Here is a 25,149-nt window from a genome sequence, read left to right on the forward strand (position 1 = left end):
TAAATAAATGCCCAGCCCACAGAAGCAGTTAATCGCATCTAAATGTGATCGCAACTCAGAGCCAGCCGAATCTGAGTAAACACGTACTGCATATTGGGACGGCAATGTGTTTATATATGTAACAGTGCGTAGTGTTCGCTGCCGCCAGAACAGAAACTAGAGCCTTTGGTGGAGCTCGGAAGGGCGGGGGCGCTCGAGAGGGAAAGGTTGGACGGAAGGCGGGGTCGAAGCCAAGGGGAGCCAGTCAGGAGCGGCGCGGAGGGAAGTGGGCGGGCTGGGATTCCTGGGACTTCAGGCGCTGTCGCTTGTCTGAAATCTCCTTCGGGCTTCGGACTTTACCTTGCCGAACTGCAAAGAATGGCAGTGGGTGGTCCCCGGTGTCAGGACTAGGTCCCGCGGGTGGTCAGGAGCCATGGCCGTCGCTCCAGGGGAGGTGTTCGGGCTACCGGCTGATGAGGTAATGTGTTATTCTAAGTACGCAGCGCCTCTAAGGGGCGGCTGGGATGTACCTGATCCCTGACCCATACCAGTGCGCTTTAACCCGGCATTGAGGAATAATGTATGTTCGGGGACCGGGATATGTTGAGGGATCGTGACAGTAGATGGTGTCTAAAGATGTCTAGTCTTTGGCTTCCTAGAAGGCTGTCCCTTCAAGAATGCAGCTCCACCGAGCCCTGCTTCGACTGCAGGCTGTAACTATGATACACAGGGGTACAGCCTCTGAAGTAGTCTATATCGAACCCATGAACTCTGTCAAGTTTTAAGTTTACTTGTCCGAATTTTCACAGTTTCGGCCACCCTTCCGACCCTGTTTTAGTGAAGTTTCAGTTTTCTTTCCTGCGACTTTCTGTACTTCATCTCGATTTTGTACCATTAAAGCAACCATAGGTTGGATGTTGTACGTCTTATTCTCCCTTCAGTCTGTCACTGGTGATCTAGTTTAATACCCTTAATATTGCCAGCGTAAAGGGCGTGCCCAGTTAAGGCGGACGGATATCTTATTAATTAATACTCATCCCCGACACAGTAGTACCAGTTAGAGAACGATTCGTTTCAGTTATTCCAAAGAACCGTGTATTATGTGTTTTACTGTAGGTTAGTACTCATAACTCCGAAATCAAAGCATTTAACTTCATGATGCATTGATTCAATCACATTTTTTTATTCATTAACGGTGGATAGTGCATTATTTACGTGTCATTTAACAATTACAAATCAATTCAGCCTCTCTTTGAAAAGTGTTGATCAGTGAGAGGAGCTGTAAACATTATGCGTCGAAATAACTGTTGGAAAATGCCAGTGCCTAAATCAGAAAGGGCGGAAGACAATCCCAAATTATAAATCATCATAGAGACAAAAGTGGCTTACATGTCTACGGAATTACTCGGAACACCATTTTAAGTATGGAAATATAAAGATTCACATCTAATAAGCTTTAGAATACCTCTAACATGTCAGGGGCCACGTTTTAGCTTACGTTAAGTTTCTTTAGTAGAGCTTTCATCAGGACACGTTTTTGTTACTCTCCCAGAAAGACGATTTATAGTATCTGCTTTCTTTCTTATAATTCTAAATATTAACCAACCGTTTAGGGGCGTGGGGAGTATCCTGATTTTAAACCTTCATCCTTTTAATATTGCTAGGTTTTGTCAGATCTTGGGATATTAACTATGAATAATGTCTTGTTGTTTGCTTCTCCATTTGTTTAGTATTCTTGATATGTGTCAATTTTGGAGAATGTTTTACACTAGGCTATGGTGCTGCTACACAGATTCGTAGTGATGGATGGTGAGCAATTTGCTTAATGAGCTTGGAGATTACAGTAGCATTAGGGCATCGGGAGTGAAAACTCAGATAAGGAAGGCTAAGTGAGAAAAGCAGCATTGCACGTGTTCCATATCAGTAACCACTTGTATGGCGCCTACACAAGAAACCTACAAAACCTTGCCTTGTCTCTATTAAAAAAATGTACAGGAATCTCTGCAACATAATATTTCCAGCATTGAAGGCATAGTCAACTTTCTAGGGTAACATGCATACTGCAAAATTATATGTGCAAGCAGCATCCGAGGAGTTTATTTTTCAGCGTGTGGACTAAGCATTTTGCAGATTAACGTTGAAATAAGTACATTTGAATTGGGTAATAGTACATCTTGTTTATAGTTTAGCAGTATGTAATCTCAAGGCTATTGTACAAAATGCTATATAACATAAATTAGGTATTCATTGTTATGCCTAAACAATAGAACCCCTATTACAGTATGATATACCACATACAAGCTTAGTATATGTTCCTAGGGTATGTGGATGACAAGTTGCTAAAAGTTTATTCACGTTGAATAACATAAGAGTAAGGTCCTTCACCTTCACTCCGAAATGATGTGGAGCACATTATTTTGGCTTTGAAATTCATCTACATGCTGCATAGCTGGGTTGAGGAAGGGCGAGCTAGGCTACAGCCAGGTCAGGAGTTGTTTCCTTAATGCCAGGCTGGAGACGAGATTGCCCCATCCCCCATACACTGTTACATAGGTCGATGAGCATAGATCATGCCTTCACAACATATACAGCCAGGACACCATACGACGGGAGCCAAAGAAGTGTAAAAAATAAATAAAAAAAAAACAACCCCAAAGGAACAGACATTTTCTATGCACTTAAATTCCCTTATCCTTCAGAACTACCCCAGCTCTCCTCAACTCAGGAAGGATGTGAAGATAGACCTCTTTAAACATTATTACATTGGTTTGTGGACTGTTAATACGTCACAACTACCTCTGAAATCACTTGTTGACTGTATCCTAACTTTGAAATTGTACAGCACTACTCTGCCTTTAGCTATGTCCAAGTTATTCAAATGTTACATATCTGCAAACTTATGTTTTGTAAAAATTTGGACATCTCTATATTGTTTTCATCAACTTTATTCGGCCAATTCAAAATAGCCATAAAAGCACATAGATATAAATACACATTCAACATATTCATATATAATAACATTAACACTGACCCCCCAAATTCACTGTAACAATTATCATTTAAAAAAAGCTAGTTTATTATACTTATCCACTTTCACTGGGGATAAAAACAAGACTTTTCCTGACTTCTATGGCATTTAAAATATATAAAGCTACCCTATAACATACATGTGTATTAAGTGTTACCAAAAATTCCAGTGCCACCAGATAGGTTCTTATGCAATTTTTGTTTTTAAAAAAAGGGGTTTAAGATAAAAAATTCTAAGATGTTCATAAAACTTGCAAAATAACATAAATTGCTTTGTTTATTTATCCATTCACAGGAGCAACTGGATGTCTCATGAGGACAAGATCTCATACTAGGGAAATGGTATTAAATGGTGCGCTATACCCAGCAGCACAAACTGGTGCTGCATATTGGTAACACCAAGTTGGAATCCTTCTCTACTTACATCCAATGAAAGGGACATATATATGCCAGCAGTAGATTTTATGGCTTCATTTATTCTCCTACCATCAACCCTGTATTGCAGAAAAGTGTCCTTTATACATTTCTTTGATAATACCAGCACTTCCTCTGGGTCTGGTTTTATATTTATATTAAATGCAGATTTGAAAGAGGAATCAATGAAGGCGAGCCATGAAATACATTTAGCATTATCCAGTTTTAAACAATCTATAATAATTTGCTTAGTGAAAACCGTTTTCTCCTTGGCCCAAATACTGCGCCATAGGAGCAAAGGGCTCACCCGCTGCACGTCCTTCAAAAAATGGAGGCCCACCTCTTGATGTACAATCCAGTTAGATGCTGAAGTAGGTAAACATAGCAGACATTTAAAAAAATGGTTTTCCTCTAATTGTAGAGGGGTGCTTTTTGTGCACCCCCATACGATGGCTACATACACTACTGTGGATAATGCTGTAGCCCTATAGATGTTTATCATAGTAGAAATGGGACGACTCCCTAAATTGCTAGCAAATCCAAAAATGGCATTGGAATTCCTTCTTAACTTTTCCTTTCCCAAATTAATATGTTGTTCCCATTGTCCATTGCTTGAGAACAATACACCCAAGTAACTAAAGGAACTTACAGTAGTAATCTCCGTATTAAGGATATAAAAACTCCTGCATTTCTTTTACCCTTTGGCCACAGGTCATAGTAAAAGTTTTAGATTTGTTGATCACCATACCCTTTGAGGTCATGAACTGTTCTAGACCATCCATGACTTATCGAAGCCCCACTGGAGTCCTAGAAATCAGGACAACATCATCAGCATAGAGTAATGCGGGTACGGGACACCCTGCCACATTGGGGGGGGGGGGGGGCCTGAATTTCCTGGAGGAACTTATCCACCCCATTAATATATAGAGCAAATAGTAACCGGGCTAGTACACAACTTTCGCGAATATCGCTTCCAATATTAAAAGGGGTAGTGCACTCTCCCAATTGGTCAAAGCAGCCTTGGCATGTTAAATCTGCATAAAGGTGTGCAATTAAGTCAATCATGTACCTTGGGGCACCCATGTCCAGTAGTGTGGTCCAAAGAATGGCATGCTTGACTAGATCAAAGGCACTACTAAGATATGAAAAGCAGAGGTAGAGAGCCCATTTTTTGGCCTTTGTATACTTCCCTATGATCAGATCTAGGTTAAGACATTGCTCTATAGTGCCCAGTCCTGTTCTTAATCCAAAATGGGTGGGTGAAAGAATATTATTTTCCAGTGCCCAGTCATGAAGTCTTGCCAAAATTACCCTACTAAAAAGTTTCATGGGTGAATCCAGCAAGACATTAAAAGTACAGGACATCGGGATTTCCCCGGTCATGCCTATATTAAACAGCCTAGTCAGAATAGGTACCCAAAAATAAGTTTGATATTTAAAAACATCCACGGATACCCCTTCTGGGCCTGGAGCCTTATCCCTGGCACTAACTGAGATAGCTGATAAAACCTCATCTATGGTGATATGTAAATGGTTGGGATACCCCAGCTTCAGGAGCCTAGGTATGTCTTCTGTCCCACTCCTTTTCTTGAAGACCTCTGAGAAGGGGTCCACCCATGCTACACAGGATACACTAGAACCCAGTTCAGGAGACAACCATTTGGTCAAAAAAGGGGCATTTACTATTTCCCAGATCAATTGAGTATTTTTTAGATCCGTTGCCGATGCCAGATTTGTCCATGCCTCTTCCCTCAACTCTTTCTTTCTTCGCTCCAGGGCTTCCCTATATTTTACCCTCAGTGACCTGATTGCTATTGGGTCCCTGGGAGATATATGAAGAGCTAGTTTAAGACCCTCTCCCTCCCCAGCTTTGGTGCATGCATGGTCAAACCACCCTTTTTTTTCTTAGTCTGCCTAAATTAGGGGTAATATGTCAGAAGACCCTTGGTATGTGATATAACTTTACTAAAACTACTGAGCAACTGTGAGGGTTCTACTTCCTCTTGTAAACAGTAATTAATTTCAGACGAACACCCTCGTACAATATTCTGTAAAAGATCTGCTGGATCTATGTCTTTCCATTTCAGTGCCACCCCATTTGTTCTATGTGCCTCTACCTGGTTCACAGTAATTTGGAACTCTTCCTTGGGGCCCCAGAATACTGTTGGGAGAATAACCGGGTCATGATCGCTCAGTAATGACTGGGCAATGTAGGGGTATCACATAGGTTATTTGCAAATGATGACACTACAATATGATAAATTGCAGATTAAGAGTTAGTGCCTCTAAATGATGGTATTACCTCCCCAGCAACACCTCGTTTACGTTCCATTAACATCAAATCATATTTTGACAAAATCATATTGAGCGCCTCTCCATAATCATTATGATAAAAATGGTCATACCCTACCCCCTCATGACTGGTTAAGCCTATAAGGTTCTGGATATTGGTAGGGGACATGATTGGATATTAAAATCACCAACCCATAAACTAAAAAAATTAGAATGAATAGAGGGTAGACATTTATGTAGGTTCTGATCTAGTGCATGAGCTACTCTGCAGCGGGTAGAATCAAAAACATTATTATAATAGTTGATTAATACCACATTGGTCATACTCACATACTTCAGCCACAACAATTGAACATTTGAGGTCTCTCAGGAGGTCTTTTTAATCACTATAAGGAGTTTATTTGAAATAGGCACTTGGAGCCCGTCCTTAGCCCTTCCATATTGGGAACGAGTAGCTGGCAAGAAGTTTGAGGTAAAACCTTGCTTATGAACTGGGGAAACACACCGTGTTTCTCGAATACATGCCAAGTCAAGTTTGTTAATGATATTACCCCACTCTGTCTCAATCTCACTACACCTTGGACATTCCATGTAGCAAGGTTATAGCGCTCTTTAATATTTCTAATAAACTCATTATCGCCATTCCTTGCTTCTATTTTGCTACTGGTACTTAAAAAATTTCCAGTTAATTCCCTTCAAGAGGAATGTAGCCCTAAATAGGATGTCCCTCACAAGTTTAGGGCACCTAAAGTTAATAATTATACAATCTCTCCCACACTCTTTCTCTAAAGGACCCACCCAGGTTAACTTCGAGTTAGGATGATCTGATGGGCATTATCTATTGTAAATAAGTTGTTTTGGGCCAACCAATGCAATACTTTGTTCTTCAGAGTCCCTTAGGGTTCACTCTGACCGGGGCGTAAAGGAGGAACATTGGCCATGATAATTACATAGGGGCAGCACTTTGGTGGTAAATTAATAGTTGGAGGATCCTTCCTCACTTGCACCGGGGCTGGCGCAGTGCCCTTTGAGTTCAAAATGTTGCCGGACTGGGGCATACTAGGTGCTTTAGAATTTGTAGTGGATCTTGAGCCGTCCGGTGGCAAGCTGTGCGGCTTCTTACTAATAATTGTACACTGTTCACTAGGTTGGCATTCGCCATAGGCCAACCTTCGCTCTTCTATAGTATTATGCTTCCGCCTAGGGCTCAGGACTAAGCCAAATTCATCTATAAGCTCAATGCCCTGCGATATGACTATGGTACTTGACTCGTTTTGTGCAACATTCTTACAGCAGTCCTTTGGGAAGTAGGAGCCACCAAAGCCATAGAAGGTTTCTGACACATCACCATTATTTCCCCCCCTTAGAGTTTATCCAATTTGTCTCTGAGTGGTTTATGCAGATCATTAAAGGCAGATATAAGATTATTCTTGTAAATGGGCTCAGGATTAGCTGGCATTATAGGGCCCAGTTCGCTATCAGCCCCCTTTCTGTATTGTTTCCTCCTTCTAACGGCGGGTGAGTGATTAACTAATCTAGGGGTAGCAGTAACTGTATCCATACACCCTGTGTGGTTATCACCATTCCTTATGTCCATCAATTCTAGAGTGTAATTAGTATCAGTTTCCAGGTCTATTGGTCTGGGGGGTCCCTCTGTACCTTCACTCGGTCCAACTACTCCCTGAGATAGACGCCTTTCGGCAAGATCAGTTTCCTTGTAGATAACTCCTACTGCCTGTACCAAAAAGCAATCGATTGTTGAACAACGTGGTTCAGTATCTACCTTCTGAGCTATAATTTTCCGTTTACCCATAGCTTTAAAATATATATTAATATCCACTTCAATAAATCAGTTTACAGCTGCAAAGGAACATACATCCAATATAGGGAAACAATAATAGCACACTTAAATGTCTCACATACTTGCTCGGAAAACCTTATGGTCATACACCGTTTTATAAACAGCCTAATCAAACATTAATGGGTCCTAAAGCCAAGAGAGTAGGCCCATCCTCAATCGGCCGTGGATGGTCGCAGACGGGCCCGGGTGCGTCCCGCACAGCGGAAAGCGAAAGTCAAATTTATGCGCCTTCATGCGTTGCAGAGCGTTGTAGGTGGCCTCCTCCCACCTCAGAGCATCATAGGCGGCCTCCGCCCGCCAGTATGCCTGGGGGGTGTGGTACGGTTGAGCCCTTCATCCCCTGTGGCCAAGAGCAGAGTGCTGCCAGTCACTTATTCAGTTCCAGTTCAAATTCAAGTTTGGGGCCCAAGCCGTTAATTAAGAATTGAAAATGGGTTAAATGCAAGTAGCAGCAATGTCTTGCAATGTCATGCAAGTCAAGTAGCAAGCATGGGCAGGAGAAAGACGGAGAGGCTGAATGGGGAACAGGCTGCTTGGCTGAGGTCAGGGCATAGGGCTGCTAAACTAACAGAGGCTCAGTTGTGGGCTGCACTATGGAGTTGCTTTTTGGCAGACCTTTAGACCTTTTGGGTCAGAGGAGTGGGGGCGGAGTGACTAAGCAGCCAAGTGGCAGGCAGGCGGACTTGCTGGCGAGCTGCATGTGAGACAGGAGGTTTACTCAGTGGCAGCCGCTTGACTTCGTCAGCTTCACTGAGACCCTGCTGCTTGCCCTTTCTTCCTGCAGAGGAGCAGTGCGATACAGGTACAGGTATGGTATGTATGGTGCAGTGCGATGCAGAACACTGAGGTGCCTCCACGATTTCTGCGGGTCTCTCCGGGTTCCAGCGTCTTGACCGCACTCTCACGGTTGCAGTAACAGCATACTCTCTTGCAAGCAGAGCACCCGTGGACTTGGGCCTGGGACAGCCCACTCGGCTTGTATGCCACTCAAGCCCCACTCGAGTTCTACACTACTCTTGCCTGCCTGCCGGTGGTCGGTTCTTCGTCTCGTCCGTCACAGGCACCTTGTCTGACTGACTGACTCCAAAGATGGCGACCACCACACCGTTGAGAAGCCTCTGTCGGACGCGGTGGAGCGCAGGATTTTTCCAAGTGTCCCGCGCCCTTTCTATATAATTAGCAGCCATTCATTGGTCAAGTCTCCCCCTCCTCCGTGACCCCCTCCCATTCTATATTGTTTTGTTCTGCTTCTGTGCAAATGTCCTGGTGCTTCACTTTTTCTTTCCAGTGTGTGTTATATAGGAAAGAGCATTTGTTTATTTTGAAAAAAACATAAAGATTGCCACTTGACCCTGAGTACGAATGTTTACTTCACAGTGATCCCTTAGCTTCACACCTGCCAGATCTACAAGCTTAGTCTTTTGTTAAAATGCACTAGACTAGGATGATATGTAGGTTTAAGAGCTACTGCTACTCCTCCTTCTCCTTCGCTGCTTTGTGTGGTCAAACACTCCATCCTTTCACTTTTGCACATCCCTGTATTGCAGATTCCCACATGAGTTTGAGGATGCAGGTGGTACCACACAAGACTATGTTAAGGAGCAAATAGAGAAAATGCCTTCAAGTGTCATTTTGTTTAAGATGATGACCGATAATAGGAGTAGGGAATTGGAAAAACACGTACGTTAAAGGAGAGGAGTAAAACAGAAGAGAATATAAATTATTAAATATGAGGGAGAAAAGGTGAAGTGATAGAAGAATAGAATGTTAATGTAAAAGGATGAGCTGGCAGGGATAGTATTTTTGAGTTAAGGGAAGAGTAAATGAGGGATAAAGAATGCTGGAGAGAGGAGGACGAATAGATAAAAAAAGAAAGGGCGTGAAAGTGTAGTGCCTGGGGAGGAGTGGATGTAGGGAATAAAAAGAGTGAAGAGAGCTAGAAGTATTTCCAATTAAGGGATGGAGAGTAAATGTTAAGAGATGGGAAAATCAGAATAACCTTCAGTGGTTTAAAATTTAAATCAGTGATTGGTTGGTGCTGTGGTCGGGGTTGAGTCTGAATATTTGAATATTTATTTAACATTGTTCGGTTAATCAACACCATTAAACAGACAGTAGACACAATTAATAAACTCATAAAATGCTAAAAAGGCCAAATTTAAAATCTACAAAAGCTTAATTGTGGATTATTACAGATATGCTTGCTGGCTAATTGTGTGCCCATTTCTTTAAGTTTTTGATCTCTGAGAGCTGGCTCCCACATTTATCAAAAAATGTCACCAGTGTGCAACTGAGCAGCCCATTGTTCCCTTTAAATCCAGCCATAATCGCTGACCTGCACCTGCCCAGCCCCCTTTGAAGCCGCGCTGATCGTAAGAGCGTTTTGCGGGCCACCATTGTACTTTTACAAAGGCATATACGATGGAGCAGTGTTTCCGAGGCCAGTCCGCAGAGCCGACAGAAGCCCATCATATTGCTTTTTCATCCACCTGGGGAGGTGGGCGGACGTTGGAAGACAGCCCATTAGATATTTCATAAGAGTTATTGCTTTTAACAAGTCAGCCGGGATGCCCCATTTTGCAAGTTTAGACCAAAGTTTTCTTCTGTCTACACGATTGAATGCTGCTTTATAGTTTTTATACAAGAGAGGAAGAGGGGCTTTTTGGCACGCCGACATTGGTTGAATAATAACAACACAGCCATAAGGTTAGCAGTTGTGCCAACCTCTTTGGAGAAACCGGCTTGATTGAACAGGATCAAATTGTTATCTGTGGCCCAGGTTTCAAGTTCCTCCAGGGGGATCCATGTGGAGATTTTGGACTCGACTTCTAGGAGTGCAGTCAGTCAATAGGTTGCTGGATCGTTAGTTGAGCCCATTTTGAAAATTGAAAAGACAATTGAGCCTCTACACAATTGTGGAATGATGTCGGTGGCAATTGTGGAGTTATAGAGTGCCGAAAGATGTTTTGCCCAGAAGTCCAAGTACTCTTATATAGAACGCAGCAGGGATACTGTTAGGTCCTGGGGTTCCCTCTCTCCGACACTTAATGATTCTGTTTCTCACTGTTTCTGAGAGAATTTGAAGGCAGCTGCGTGGTTATAAGGAAAGGGGAGCAGTACTTTGGGCCTGAGTCGGAGGATCCTCACCTTGGATTCCCTAGACTGGGTTGCCAAAGTGGCAAGAGAGATACTGATACCAGGTAGACTCTGAGATGTTAATAATGGAGCAAGGATGCCATTCGGAACTTAAGCTGTTTATATGTTTCCAAAACTGCGCACACCTTTTTGACTTTAGTGCGTACAGGAGCTTGGCTGTTAAGCCGTTTGCCATATTCCTTTGGTGTGCCCACAGGTGGGCCCTGTAGGCAGATCTGGAGGTGGACACCAGCGTTCTCAAGGCCTCGTCTCTGGGCTCTTTCTGAAGGAGGCGAAGGGCACTGTATAAGTTGCATTTAAGTATCTTTGTTTGCCGACCGAATAGAGATCCTTGAGGTCTATGATGTCTTGTGCCTAGAGGTTGTTGTAGACAAGATATCAGAAATTTGCGTGTAAGCTCATCCCAGGCAGCTTGTACTACTTGTGCTGTTTGCTCTGGGTCAGATTGTTTGTATACCTTGCACGCTGCAGTGCATCTATTAGATCATGATGGTCAATTGGATGAGCAAAGTTCAGCTCTTGTAGAAGACGATCGCTTTAGCCTCTGTTTGCTACCTGGAATTTAGAGATTTGGCGGAGCAAAGAGGATGATAAAATTGTGAAGTCTATTAGCGTTCTTGCCTTCTGATTGAAAAATGTGAATGAGGGAGGTTGATCCATGCTGTAACAGCCGTTAGTAGATTGAAGACCCATTGCTTCGAGGGCTTTTATTAGCAATTTCCCTAGCCTGTCCGTTTTGTAGGCTTTGGACAAAATTTGATCAGGGACCTACCAGAAAATATTCTGTGGCACCGTGGTCTCCTTGGAGTACTCTGTGCCCAATAAATGCATGTTAAAGTCACCAGATAGAATTAGCTCGGGACAAAGAGACTTGTTTAGCAGCCCTTCTATCTTATTTTTCAGTTACTGAACAGCCTGTAATTTACAAGCTTTCTCTGGGGGAATATAGATATTCATTAGAGCTAGATGGAGTAAAGAGGGGCCTTGTGACATGGAGAGAAAGACTGTCAAGTAGTTAGGGACATGTAGTGGTGCCCCTATATAGCTGAGCTGATATGTATGATGAGTCCGCCACTCAAACGACCAAAGCGGGCTCTCCTTGCTGCCGAAACATGATAACTCACACATCCCGGGACTGCAGGCGGGTGTCAATCCTGGTCTCCTGCAGCATTATTATTTGGAAGGATGTTAGATAGTTCAACAGGTTCTTATCCTCCAGTTTCTCCAGCAACCCATTAATATTCCAAAAGCATATTGTGACATTGATTTTGTCTTCCTACTGCTGGTAGTTAGCCTGCTCCTTCATAATTGTCTTGATACTTTGCTCAGGGTTCCCAGTATCCAGCTTCAGTCATCAAAGGGGAAGGGAACCTTGGGGCAGGACAGAGATGCATGGATTTCCTGTGCTGTTTGAGACTGTAACAGCTTGCTTTTAGAGTCCTTTGACATGTTTCCAGGGGCACAGGCAGTGACTGAATCCCCCCGTCGTCCTGTCGCAACAATAGAAGATATGGATAAACAGGATCAATTACTGGGAAGACTTGAATCCCCCAGTTCCTGTAAGACCCTCAAACTCCCAGTACTTGGTCTGCTATTTCAGCAGAGATCCAAGTCACTTTGGTTGCTTCTTTCGTCTGAGATGCAGAAGGCAGAATAAATTCCACCGATACCATATCCGCCGAAGTAAGACTCGCTGTCTCGGTGAGCTAACTAAATAACCATAGAATGTTCCTCCGGTTCAGCAAGTGGAATGTGCCCCTTGATTTATATACCTGGTACATCAAAGTTGTTCTAATGCCTGTGCCACTGTTTCGGGAAGTCAATGCTGGAATCGCAGGGACGGTCTGGGGGAGGGCATCTTGCTGCAAGTCTTGGTTAGAAGACTAATAAACCCCTGAGTTGCTGGCGCTGCCAGTGTACGGTGGTACATTCATTTGGAGTTGATTTTGTTTGGCATCAAGCACGTGAGCAGTAGTATCCTTGTCCTGTGTGGCTTTGGGGCTTCAAGGAGCTTCTCAAATTTGTGAACATAGCTCAGATGCCTACTTCAAACAAAATGGTTCATCATCAGTACAAAGTGAATTGTTTGGGAAGAATTGAGCAGATAAGTGATGACCCACATTCTACTCGAATTGTAAAAAAATACAGTTATTTCCTGTTCTTTGTTTCATTTAATTGACTATTCTGTAAAGATAGTGTCTGAACACAAAGAGATTTATATGAAAATCAGTTGTTAGTAATGCTAGCAAGAAAACAAAATGCCTGAAATTAGTGTGTGTGTGTGTGTGTGTGTGTGTGTGTGTGTGTGTACACCAGTCTTCTCCAATGAGTAGCTCGTTCGATACTAGTAGCTCTCCAGCACCCTGCAAGTAGCTTTCCTTTGACCAGCCCAGCCTAATAAATTAGAAGCATGTGCTTGACTGAAGTTATAAGTATGTTAAATCTGACAAGCATGTGTTGAAGATGATCTTGTGTGTATTTTCACAACGCATTAGCTGATGTTTGGAAAAAAAATGATTGACTTTTTTCCGAAATATATTTCAAACAGTTATTTGATGGATAAACTGTGCTCCAATGTGAAGACATTACTAATATTATTATCTTGGTGGCAGGGTTTTGCAGCTTTTGCCATGATATATTATCCATGTACAGGCATTCCAAATTGATAAGGCTATTTTATGTTACTGCTGGCAGACCTGCCTGATGCACTGAGGTGATCACTACTGGTAATTATGCATAAGGTTGACACTAAAGTCTTACAAGATGTAGTCCCTATTCCAGCATCAATAATATTAGTAGTTCTGGAGGATTTTTGTTGAACATAAGTAGCATAGAAACAGTTGGAGACCCCTGGTGAGTAGCATACATTTTCAGTATTGCTGTGCACCTATCTAGATTCTTCTCCCTGGGGCCACATTACACATTGCCAAACAAATGAACTGGCCTAAAACTACAACCACAGAAAGGTCACCAAAGTTCTTTTGATGAAGGTTTTTAGAGGATGCGGTTAGTTTCCTAATTTGGGTCTGGAGTTCGCCAATACTCAACAAAGCCTTCCAGTCCCAGGCAGTTCTAAAAATTAGAAATTCCCTGGAGTTCATGATGGTGTGGCTTTCATGTCTGTGATGAATTATTTTTTTAATGAAATACCCCAGAAAGTTAAACTTTGCTTCAAGCAAAAGAATGTTCTCAATTTATATATCAGATGGCTGTTGTAGTTGGGCACTGGGTTGGCTTCCAACCACAAACATTTCTGAAAACTAGTGAATCAGGAATCTAGGGTGATGAAGCATGTATTGATCCTACATGTGCTTCAATACTGCCAATGCCTTAAGAATACTTAGAATAGGTTGAAAAGCCCTTGCATGCTCAACCTAAAAATGATAGCAAAGTAGCATGACGTTCTTACCCCATCACAGGGGTACCGTTTCCAGTCCTGGGCTGTTAACCTACAAATCAGTTCTATCAGGTGTGTTATTTTAGTCAGTTCAAACGAAGAAGACCAAGACTACAACTCCTAGAATGCATTCGGTTACGTGAAAGCTAATGACTGAAATATGATCTGTGATGCAATTGAATGAGGTGGTCACACTCCAAAAACCACATTTAAAAAGAAATCCAGTACACTTGTAGGTCGTTTAAATTTTATAGCGCAAATCTAGACACACCAGAACGCTGTACAAGACAGACTAGGGGGAGAGATACATTAAAGAAGGGGGTGCAGATATAGTTTGAGTACAGTTAAAAGGTATTCTCTTCAGGTGGTTTCCTCAGGGAGGGCGCTGTTACTTTTGTTACTGGTAGTGAACATGGTATTCCTTGAGGAATAGTGTTGTCTGAGGTGAGTTGAAGATCCTGAGGTTATAGGCAAACATCAACCTTAGCCGCATAAGGGAAAAGCTCCTATGTACAATGGAGAAGGGATCCCTGATACCTTTCTAGAGCCTACAACACTCTGCCCCACTCAGTACTGCTGGAATTATTGAAACGATGGTCGGGCTAGCTGACTGTCTTGGAACCAGTCTTTTCTCTCCAACACTACACAAATAAGTACAATCATGTCAGTCGAGTTCTTCACAGGTCCAGTGTGCTGATGCAGCCCTGGTTTATCCTTTTCCTGTTTGTTGTTTATTACCTGTATACAATTCCTGGTACAAATACTTGTGCAATCAAACAGTACCAGGTAAATGTTCAAACATATATGCAGACGATGTACAAATTCACGCCCAGCTAGGTAACACATCAAATGATACTAGCAATAACCCCATGTGTCTGTCATTATGTTACCAAAAAAGGAGACCTTCCTCTGCATGAACAGAAGAAAGACCAAAAAATGATCTCTCTACCCTTGGAACAGTCCTCAGGTCTTGAAACCCCAACATGAACCTCGAAAAGTGAGGAAACAGGACCATTTTTGACTGACATTTTGCTCACTCTATAAGACTATGCAGTAGTTAGAAAATTATTTTCTTTCTCCTTCTTCTTTAAAAATATTTCCATTATTCCAAACTGATCATTTAGTGGAGTTGGCTAAGGCCTGGGCCTTTGCAATATCGTCTGATCTGATTCCACTCAGAAACTCATTGCCAGGTTACAAACTCATCAGCAGATCTTGCATAAACCTTCACAAATATAACCACATTAATCATCTCATGAAAATATTCCAATGGCTGCCAGTAGAAGCCACGTCTCTACAGTTTTATGCAGATCTGTCTCATCTATAGAGTCTACTACAGCAAAAGCGAGACTACTCACAGGAACAAGCCTCACAAAACACCCCTACAATATGCCTCTGCTCAGCATTTTCACACTAGATCCATCAATGAGCAGACAAGAGGATGAGACGTGGAGGCAGACTGCTGGGAGTACAAGCCCAACAACAAGATATCTATGCAACTGCTTAACAATAGAATTAATAAACAGATCAGAGGTCAACACCAAAGAATATCAAACAAGGACTGTCACCAATCTAATGGGACTCTAGTTTTCCCTTCATCTTTTATCCAATTATACATTTGTAATACCATCTAATTGAAGGATAAGCACAGTGCTTTATGAGACTTGTAATGAGCACAAAAGATAATGCATTGGTCTGTAATAAACATAGAAATGCATGCCTTGCCCTCTGTTAAACATATAGCAAACATGGCCTGCTGTGTCCCGGACATGCTTTGAGCTGTAATAACGTAGATGCTATATACCCTGTCTGTGACAAACCTGCAGGCTTTGTCATGGGCATTTTAGTCTGTAATAACTGCACAGAAAACCTACTATAAGGCTCCACACAAGGTGAATTTTCCCTTTATGGGAAATGTTAGAGGGCTACGGGAGACAACTGAGGTTAAACCCATGTTACAATATACTTTGAATATTTTGAAGATGTGTAGGCAGTGATTTAACAACTTAAATTCTCCTAAATAAGTACATTCTTTATCAAAAGATGCAGTTTATAATGATGTAATTATCATCCCGTTTTCATGGCCATTTTATTTCATACTCTTAATAGACAGGAGCAGAAACATATTATGGCTATCATGCAATAGGCAGCAAGTTAGCTGTTACATACTAGCAGAGTTACAGTGCCTGATTTACTACATTTGTCCATATAGAATATGACAAATCTCCATATTTGGCAAATTATGCATTGACATGTTTCAAAACACTTATCAACTTGAAACAGTGTTGCCATTAGGACAAATACATCTTAAGGAATAGGGCAAGCATTGCTGGTTCAATCAAAATAAAGTGGGGCTGGTTTCAATATGTTATGAAAAGTCTATCGGGGAATCACCACTTTCGATTTAGCATGTAGAATTGGATTACAAAGCAAACAAGCAACAAAGTGGGAGGGGTGGTGGGGATGGCAGACACGAACAGGAAACTGCAGGATAGACGGGAGGTGCTGGGCACATCAGTGCGAGCTGATTCAAAGAGCCATGGCTGCCATGAGCATGAGCCCGAAGGAGAGGCACAGAAGAAGGAAGTAGTTCGCCCACTCTGAAGTATATGGGCAATCGTGAAATTATTCATGTAACAGGGTCAGTCTGCAAGGTGGTAACAAAACCGCCCCAACGCAGGACAAACGTAAAGCATTTAACAATGACATCAAGGGAGTTTTGAAAAGCAAGCCCATGAACGAGTGAAAGTGATGGGTGTGAGGTGGGAATGGTTAGGTCGGAAGCGCTTGAACGCTCCACCTACAAAAATATATGTGCATAAAAACGATACCCCCTTCTAACACTGCACCAGCAAAAACAACACACAGTACCATAACTGATAAAGTGTAAAACGAGCACACAACTAAAACCTACCATCATCCAAACAATAAGCCAGCATGAGTATAGAAGATAGCAATAAAACCATGTAGAAACAAATGCTAACTAAATCGGCCTTTAACCGCATCAGTGCGGGCGTTGGCCACTGGCCGATGCCCACACTACCTCTTTGGTGCAGGTCACGACTAGTGGCCGACACCAGGGAGGGGGCGAGGATTTTTTATTCTTCCTTTTTTTTTTTTTTTTAACCCTGGGAGACACTGTAGAACTTCTGAGATTCTCCCCTTTCAAACGAGGCATCCCTGAACCGGTTTCCTGGCGCTGCTGACACTATTCTGAATACCCCGAGGTGTCTGGTTTACAAAAATATATAGGTTTGCTAGGTTTCCCTAGGTGCCAGCTGAGCTAGAGGCCAAAATCCACAGCTAGGCACTTTGCAAAAAACACGTCCGTTTTCATTGGAAAAATGTGATGTGTCCACGTTGTGTTTTGGGGCATTTCTTGTCACGGGCTCTAGGATTACCCACACAAGTGAGGCACCATTTTTATCAGGAGACTTGTGGGAATGCTGGATGGAAGTAAGTTTGCGGCTCCTCTGAGATCCCAGAACTTTGCAGCAGCGAAATCTGAGGGAAAAGTGTATTTTTTGCCAAATTTTGAGGTTAACTAAATCCTCCTTCATTTTCAACACATAATCTTGGAGCCATGCAATAGCCTTTTTATACTCCCAAGTACTGTGCCCTCCTAGAAGCAGTAGAAAGAACTTACAAAACGCACACAAAGAGATGTTATGTCTCAATCAAAATATATACAAGTATCGAGCCACATGTGCCAGGCATGTAAAATGGCAGAAGCAAAGTCTGCTTGTTCTATTTATGAACTCAGTCCCCAAGGATATTGAGAGTAATGTCTTTGGTGTTAGTTAAATCTTGCTTAATTGATAGCACATATTATCCGTGTGGTATGCAAGAGTCCGTGTACAGTACTGCAATAATTAATGTGTTATACATTAACTTGCTGGAGAGATAGATATGTGTAATCTGTGTTCGTAGACTATAATCTTCATAAAATGTCAGTGTGTCTGTTGCAGGGCATTGCATGTAAAATTTATGCCACAAATTTCCATTCATTGCAACATAGCACAGCATTGCACAGTGGGGTACTGAAAACTAGTCACTGTCGCTAATCTGTTAATTCTTCACTACAGAAATGCACAATCCCTATTTGCATGACATTCTGACAGAGTATGCAACACTGTTGGATGTAACTTATATATATATATCAAAGTCCTTAAAAAGAAAGTGACAACACATTAGTTTATTGTGCAGACAAGCAATGACGTGTTTCAGCTTCATAGAAGCCTTTATCAAGTTAAGAAAATACACCCATCCCCCTTAATGCATTTTCACATTATGATGAATATAGAAAAATATTATCCATGTTCATTAGCACAGTATCATATCAACTCAAAATAAGTTTATTGTTCCCAACAGATTAATGGAGGCAAGAGCTTCCTAGTCAACTTTAAGTTCCAGTTCATGTATAGATTTCATCATATATAACAGAATAAACATATCAAAATTGATAATCCTATGTCGAGCCCCATCAATCTATTCCAATATTTTTCATGCAGTGATCGTTATACTTCCTTAATAATGAAGAACGAGTACCAACATAATCACTATTGCACTAAAAATATTAATAATGGTAGAAGTGTAACCTACCCACCAGAGATTGTGAACAAATATTAAAGTTTTCAATGTGTGAACAAAATGTGCCAAACACAGCAAATGACATTTACGTCAATTATATTTTGAATCCAATAGAAAACCCGTAAATATTACATTTAAACTGAGGCAGGAAGTATCAAGCATTGAACAATCTATTAATATTCACCTGCATCTCAAATTTGTTCTGAAGAGCACATAGGTCTCTCTTGCGGATGTGCTGAACACCTGAACCCGTCTCACCAGAAACGGAGATCTGCTTCCATATATAGTACTGGAAGGCTCTCATACAGATTTCATTTACAAGGCTGAGAGTGCCTGTACTTCAGTAAAGGACTGAAATTCCAGTGCACATTATTGGTCAGAACAGAGATGCTTTGCGAGAGCACATTGAGCGTGTTACTACTGAGATACTAGAACCTACTGCAAATCATACTGAAGGTATAATGTGGGAGAGTTCTGTTTATGATTCAGTGGTTATGCACAAGTGCATAGTGGAAGTTGTCATGGAAGTGATTTGTAGGAGCTTTGTCTCTCTGAAAATTAAAGTCCTAAGGATGGAGGTGGCCTGCAAAGCTGTGAAAAATGTCTAGAGCTTTGTGGATGACTCAATACTGTTATGAAAAACGCTGTATACCGCCCTGGTGCACAGACTTGTTGCATACTGTCCTCAGGGATTATCCCAACAAAATAGAACATTCAGTATCCAAGCTCTTCTTAAAATACATAAAATACAGATGTTTAATAAGGTTATTCTGGAAAAATAAAAAAAATGTCCAATCGAAAATGTGATATCTGTGGATATTTTGAAAAATGAAGGACAGTTTATTCACTATACCATAGAAACTTCATTTTTGAGTCTCTAATATTGATTATAAGCGATTTGACGCTCCATTCTAGTGCATTTCAGGTATCAATGTGCTTTTCTTCAGTGACAAATGAGCTGAAAACTAATTTTAAAACATCATCATTCAAAGAAACAGCACAAGTGTATCTGAAGCCCAAAAGAAAACCGAGACTTCTTCTAAAATTGACCACCACAAGGGAAAGCAGTTGCAGAAAGAATGATTCAGTGGTAGACTATTCTAAATAAAGTTGTGTCGAAAAACACGCCTTTGATCACTACTCAATAAAGTAAAAATTCAGTGTTTAGAGAGGGTGTAAAAAAATAAATAAAATAAAAGCAGGAGTGTAAATGTGAACCACCACCAGACTCTTACCGCAAGTAAATATATATATATATATATATACCCATTTCTGTTGCACCCCGAACAGAGAGTGCACTCGAAACGAGCTATGCTGAAACTGTACGCTAATGCTAACAATGTGGAATTAAAGCACACCAAACGCTAACTCCATTCTAGTTGACAACATGAATGCAGAGACAAGAGCTAGCACATAAACTCCAGCCAGAGGCTGACAACAATCGACCCACGTACTCCAAAATGACCTAATCCACCATTGAAGAAACAGAAATGTGCCCTTGGCATCAAACGGCTTGTCTCCAGACCATCCACTCCAAAACCCAAATTCATTCGATCAGCGTCCCCCATAATACATTGCATGAAACAAATACTCTCCACCGCTACGGTGCCGGTTCCCGGGTGCCTTCGACGAGATCACCTCGCCCTGCACCCGGGAACTGGGGGAAGGAATAGCGCTCCCGCCACAGGCTCCACACCCACACACCCCCGGTCGTGGATGGAAGGGGAATCCCTTACATCCCCACCCCCCCGTGACGTCATTGCGCGCTGACAATGACAGAGGCCTCCTCCATCGCATTGGAAGATCTCTTCCGATCATGTGGAGGAGGCCGGAGAATTTCCTTCCCTTTGAAGTCTCTCTCAGCGTTTCAAAAGCCGGATTGTAAAGCAATCCGGCTTTTGAAACGCCCACTAGACACCAGGGATTCATTTTCAATGTGGAAATTGGCATAAAGGAGCGACCCCTTCGGCCTTTTTTTTTAAGGCCTTTTCTGCCCCAGGGGGCAGAAACCTCTAGGCACCAGTGATCTTCCTTTTTTTTTTTTTAGAGGTGGGGTGCGACCCCTTAGGCAAGGATCGCTCCCCTAGGGGGAAAATCACATTTAGGCCATTTCTGCCCCCCTTGGGGGCAGATTGGCCTATTTTTATGAGGCCAATCTGCCCCCAAGGGGGACAGAAACCACTAGACACCAGGGAGTGTTTTTCTTCGTGAATTTCTCGCAAGGGGAGCAACCCCTTAGACAAGGGTCGTTCCCCTGGAAGGCAAATTTATTTTAGGCCATTTCAGCCCCCCCTGGGGGGGGGGGGCAGATCAGCCTATTTTAATTAGGCCGATCTAATCGGCCCCCCAAGGGGGGCAGCAACCACTAGGCACCGGGGATTTTTTTTGTTGTTGTTGTTTTACAGATGGTGAGCGACCCCTTAGGCAAGGGTCGCTCCCCTGGGGGGCAAATTGTATTTAGACCATTTGGGCAGAAACAACTAGGCACCGGGGATTTTTTTCTCGCCAATGTCCCGCTAGGGGAGCGACCCCGTAGACAAGGGTCGCTCCCACAGGGGTTTGGGGGGTGGGGAGGCAAATTTATTTTAGGCCATTTCTGTCCCCCGGGGGCAGATCGGCCTATTGTTATTAGGCTGATCTGCCCCCAGGGGGGGCAGAAACCTCTAGGTGCCAGGGCTAATTTTTTTTGGTGTTTTTTTTTGTTTGTTTGCTTTTTTAGAGATGGGGAGCGACCCATTAGGCAAGGGTCGCTCCCCTGGGGGGCAAATTGTATTTAGACCATTTCTGCTCCCCTTGGGGGCAGATCGGACAATTTTTGTTAGGCCAATCTGCCCCCATGGGGGTAGAAACCACTTAGGCACCAGGGATTGGTGTGTGTGTATGCGTGTGTTTTCTTTAGTGAGGCAGCCGCTTCGGTAAGGGTCGTTTCCCATGGGAGCATATTACTGTTGCCCATATCTGCCTCCCATTGGGGGCAGATGGGCCTATTTTGGGAGGGGGGGGCAGAAATCCCACCAGAGGCCATCGAAGTTTTTTTTCCAAAAATAAGAGGGTGGGGGTATGGCCATACCCCCACCCCAAATAAATGGGGCAAAAGTTGTTCTGCCCACTGGGCAATTGCCCCTGATCCACACCCCGGGGGGGACGACAGAAAGTCTACTAGATTCCAGGAAATTTAAAAAAAAAAAAAAAATTGGGGTGGTTGCTACCAAGTATGGGCCTGGTTACGCCCCCACCTCAACTGAAGGGGGTAACAGTCTTTCAGCTCTCCCCCGCACTCTAAAACATCTTATCCCACAGCAAGCAAGGAGGCATTTGATTATTTGGGGTTTTAGTTTTACATTTGGGCCATGAGAACTTGGCTTACTCTCAAAATTGTCCCACTTGGAATGGTGAGGGCTGCACTTTATGGACTTTGGGACGCTGCCATGTAGAAAAATCCACAAGACCTAGACACATCTGAAAACTAAACATCTGGGTGATTCCAGACTGGTGTGTTTCACATGCACCCCGCACCATTTTTGTACCCACAATCCCCTGCAAACCTCCAACTTTGCTGGAAATCAGTGTTTTCCCACGTTTTTGTGATGGAACCTTACGGAATCTGCAGAAATCCACAAAATTCCTACCACCCAGCATTGTCTCATCTATACCGTTAAAAATTCTGCTGCACTTGTCAGCCTAAAAATGTTTTTTTTGCAAACTGCCCTTTTGGACCCCTTTTATTCCCCCTCAATATCGACATGTTTTTGGCTCTTCCCTTTCACAAGCACTTGGCCCACCTGCACAAATGAGGAATAATTTTTACCGGGAGACTGAGGGGAACATCTGGTGGTATGAAATGTGTCCCAGTGCGGGGATCCCACACAGAAATGTGGGAAAAATTTTATTTTTTTAAAGCAAAATTTGAGGTTTGCTGAGGATTCTGGGTAAGAAAACATTGTGGGATCCACACAAGTCACACTTCACTGGACTCCCTCGGTGTCTAGTTTTCAGAAATGTCTGGGTTTGGTAGGTTTCCCTAGAAGGCTGCTGAGCCCAGGACCAAAAACGCAGGCGCCCCCCACGCAAAAACAGTTAGTTTTGTATTTGATAATTTTGATGTGTTCACGTTGTGTTTTGAGCCATTTCCATTCGTGGGCGCTAGGCCTACCCACACAAGTTAGGTACCATTTTTATCGGGAGACTTGGGGGAACGCTTGGTGGAAGGAAATTTGTGGCTCCTCTCTGATTCCAGAACTTTCTGTCACCGAAATGAGAGGAAAAAGTGTTTTTTTAGGCAAACTGTTGAGGTTTGCAAAGTATTGTGGGTAACAGAACCTGGTCAGAGCCCCACAAGTCACCCCATCTTGGATTCCCATAGGTGTCTAGTTTTAAAAACTGTGCTGGTTTGCTAGGTTTCCCTTGGTGCCGGCTGAGCTAGAGGCCAAAACCTACAGGTAGGCACTTTGCAAAAAACACCTCTGTTTTCTGTCAAAAAATGTGATGTGTCCACGTTGTGTTTTGGGGCATTTCCTGTCGCGGGCGCTAGGCCTACCCACACAAGTGAGGTATCATTTTTATCGGGAGACTTGGGGGAACATAGAATAGTAAAACAAGTGTTATTGCCCCTTGTCTTTCTCTAAATGTTTTCCTTCCAAATATAAGAGAGTGTGTAAAAAAGACGTCTATTTGAGAAATGCCCTGCAATTCACATGCTAGTATGGGCACCCCGGAATTCAGAGATGTGCAAGTAACCACTGCTTCTCAACACCTTATCTTGTGCCCATTTTGGAAATAGAAAGGTTTTCTTGATAGCTATTTTTCACTCTTTATATTTCAGCAAATGAATTGCTGTATACCCGGTATAGAATGAAAACCCACTGCAGGGTGCAACTCATTTATTGGCTCTGGGTACCTAGTGTTCATGATGAACCTACAAGCCCTATATATCCCCGCCTCCAGAAGAGGCCAGCAGACGTAACGGTATATTGCTTTAAAAAATCTGACATTGCAGGAAAAAGTTACATAGTAAAACGTAGAGAAAAATTGCTGTTTTTTTACCTCAATTTCAATATTTTTTGTTTCAGTTGTTATTTTCTGTAGGAAACCCTTGTAGGATCTACACAAATTACCCCTTGCTGAATTCTGAATTTTGTCTACTTTTCAGAAATGTTTAGGTTTCTGGGATCCAGCATTGCTTTCACGCCCATTTCTGTCACTGACTGGAAGGAGACTGAAAGCACAAAAAAATCGTAAAAATAGGGTATGTCCCAGTAAAATGCCAAAATTGTGTTGAAAAATTGGGTTTTCTGATTCAAGTCTTCCTGTTCCTGAAAGTTGGGAAGTTGGTGATTTTAGCACTACAAACCCTTTGTTGATGCCATTTTCAGAGAAAAAACCACAAGCCTTCTTCTGCAGCCCCTTTTTCCAATTTTTTTGAAAAAAAACGAAATTTTCACTGTATTTTGGCTAATTTGTTGGCCTCCTTCAAGGGAACACACAAAGTCTGGGGTACCTGTAGAATCCCTAGGATGTTGGGAAAAAAAGGACGCAAATTTGACTTCTGTAGCTTATGTGGTCAAAAAGTTATGAAGGGCCTAAGCGAGAACTATTCCAAATAGGCAAAAAAAGGCCTGGCACAGGAGGGGGAAAAGGCCTGGCAGCGAAGGGGTTAAAGTAGATGGATCATTTCACCATTCCCCTTTCCATCCTTTTTTTCCTAAACCAACTGTTATTGTTTTTTATTTTTAGTACAACAGTAGGCCAGCACGCTGCTGAGTTGAAGCTCAGCAAATAAGAGCTTTGGTAAACAAAGTAAAGTAACATGGGGTAGAATTATACGTGGCAGCAGTCATAAATCTAGCAGTTATTGGTCTCCTGACCAGCGTTCAGTGAAAGGTACGAAACAATGGGGTCAGCAGTCTCCCTCTCCCCTGCCCACAGTAATTCAGTTCAGCATCATGCCTAGACCAGTTCTGCCAAGGACCACGGATATTTTAAAATTTGTGTGGGCATTCTAATGCCTGTTATACCTGCAGCTCCCTCGTGCCACAAAAGTCCATACCCCTCCATCACTTGCTCAAAGAAGCGGGCTCCCAAGACAGCCTCCTTCACACAGTGTCCCCTTTGGCCATAATACAAGCAAGACTCTCAAATCTGCGACCTTATATGGGACCCCTGTCTCCTCCAGTATGCCCAGGAGAGCATTCCTGCATGCAGGTGTGAGTGGAGACGATATTGGGAGGGGGGTGGACGAGGAGGAGGAGGGGGACACAGTGGAGGCAGTGGATGTTGGTGTGTCTGCATGGGGATGGTGCTTGTGTGAGTGCCTGTGGGATGAAGTGTGGTGCTTGTGTTTGCCTGAGCCACTTCTGTGTGTTGATTTGTGTGCATACTGATCTGAAGGTGTGCACGGGATAGGCTGGGGTTGAGGGGATTGGGACTGGGTAGA

At 42.8% G+C, this 25,149-nt stretch overlaps 1 protein-coding gene across 1 annotated transcript in view; it reads left to right on the forward strand.

Moving 5' to 3' along the window:
- Window positions 1-242: 242 nt before the first annotated feature.
- The window catches only part of NEDD4 (NEDD4 E3 ubiquitin protein ligase), a 1,239,834-nt gene continuing 1,214,927 nt past the window's right edge, over window positions 243-25,149 (forward strand). Inside the window, exon 1 of the mRNA XM_069222425.1 lies at window positions 243-457. Within this exon, the coding sequence (XP_069078526.1) occupies window positions 413-457 (45 nt within the window). The 5' untranslated portion in view covers window positions 243-412. The remainder of the gene's footprint in view (window positions 458-25,149) is intronic.

Source organism: Pleurodeles waltl, chromosome 3_1, assembly GCF_031143425.1.
Source record: "Pleurodeles waltl isolate 20211129_DDA chromosome 3_1, aPleWal1.hap1.20221129, whole genome shotgun sequence".
NCBI classification, from domain to species: Eukaryota; Metazoa; Chordata; class Amphibia; order Caudata; family Salamandridae; genus Pleurodeles; species Pleurodeles waltl.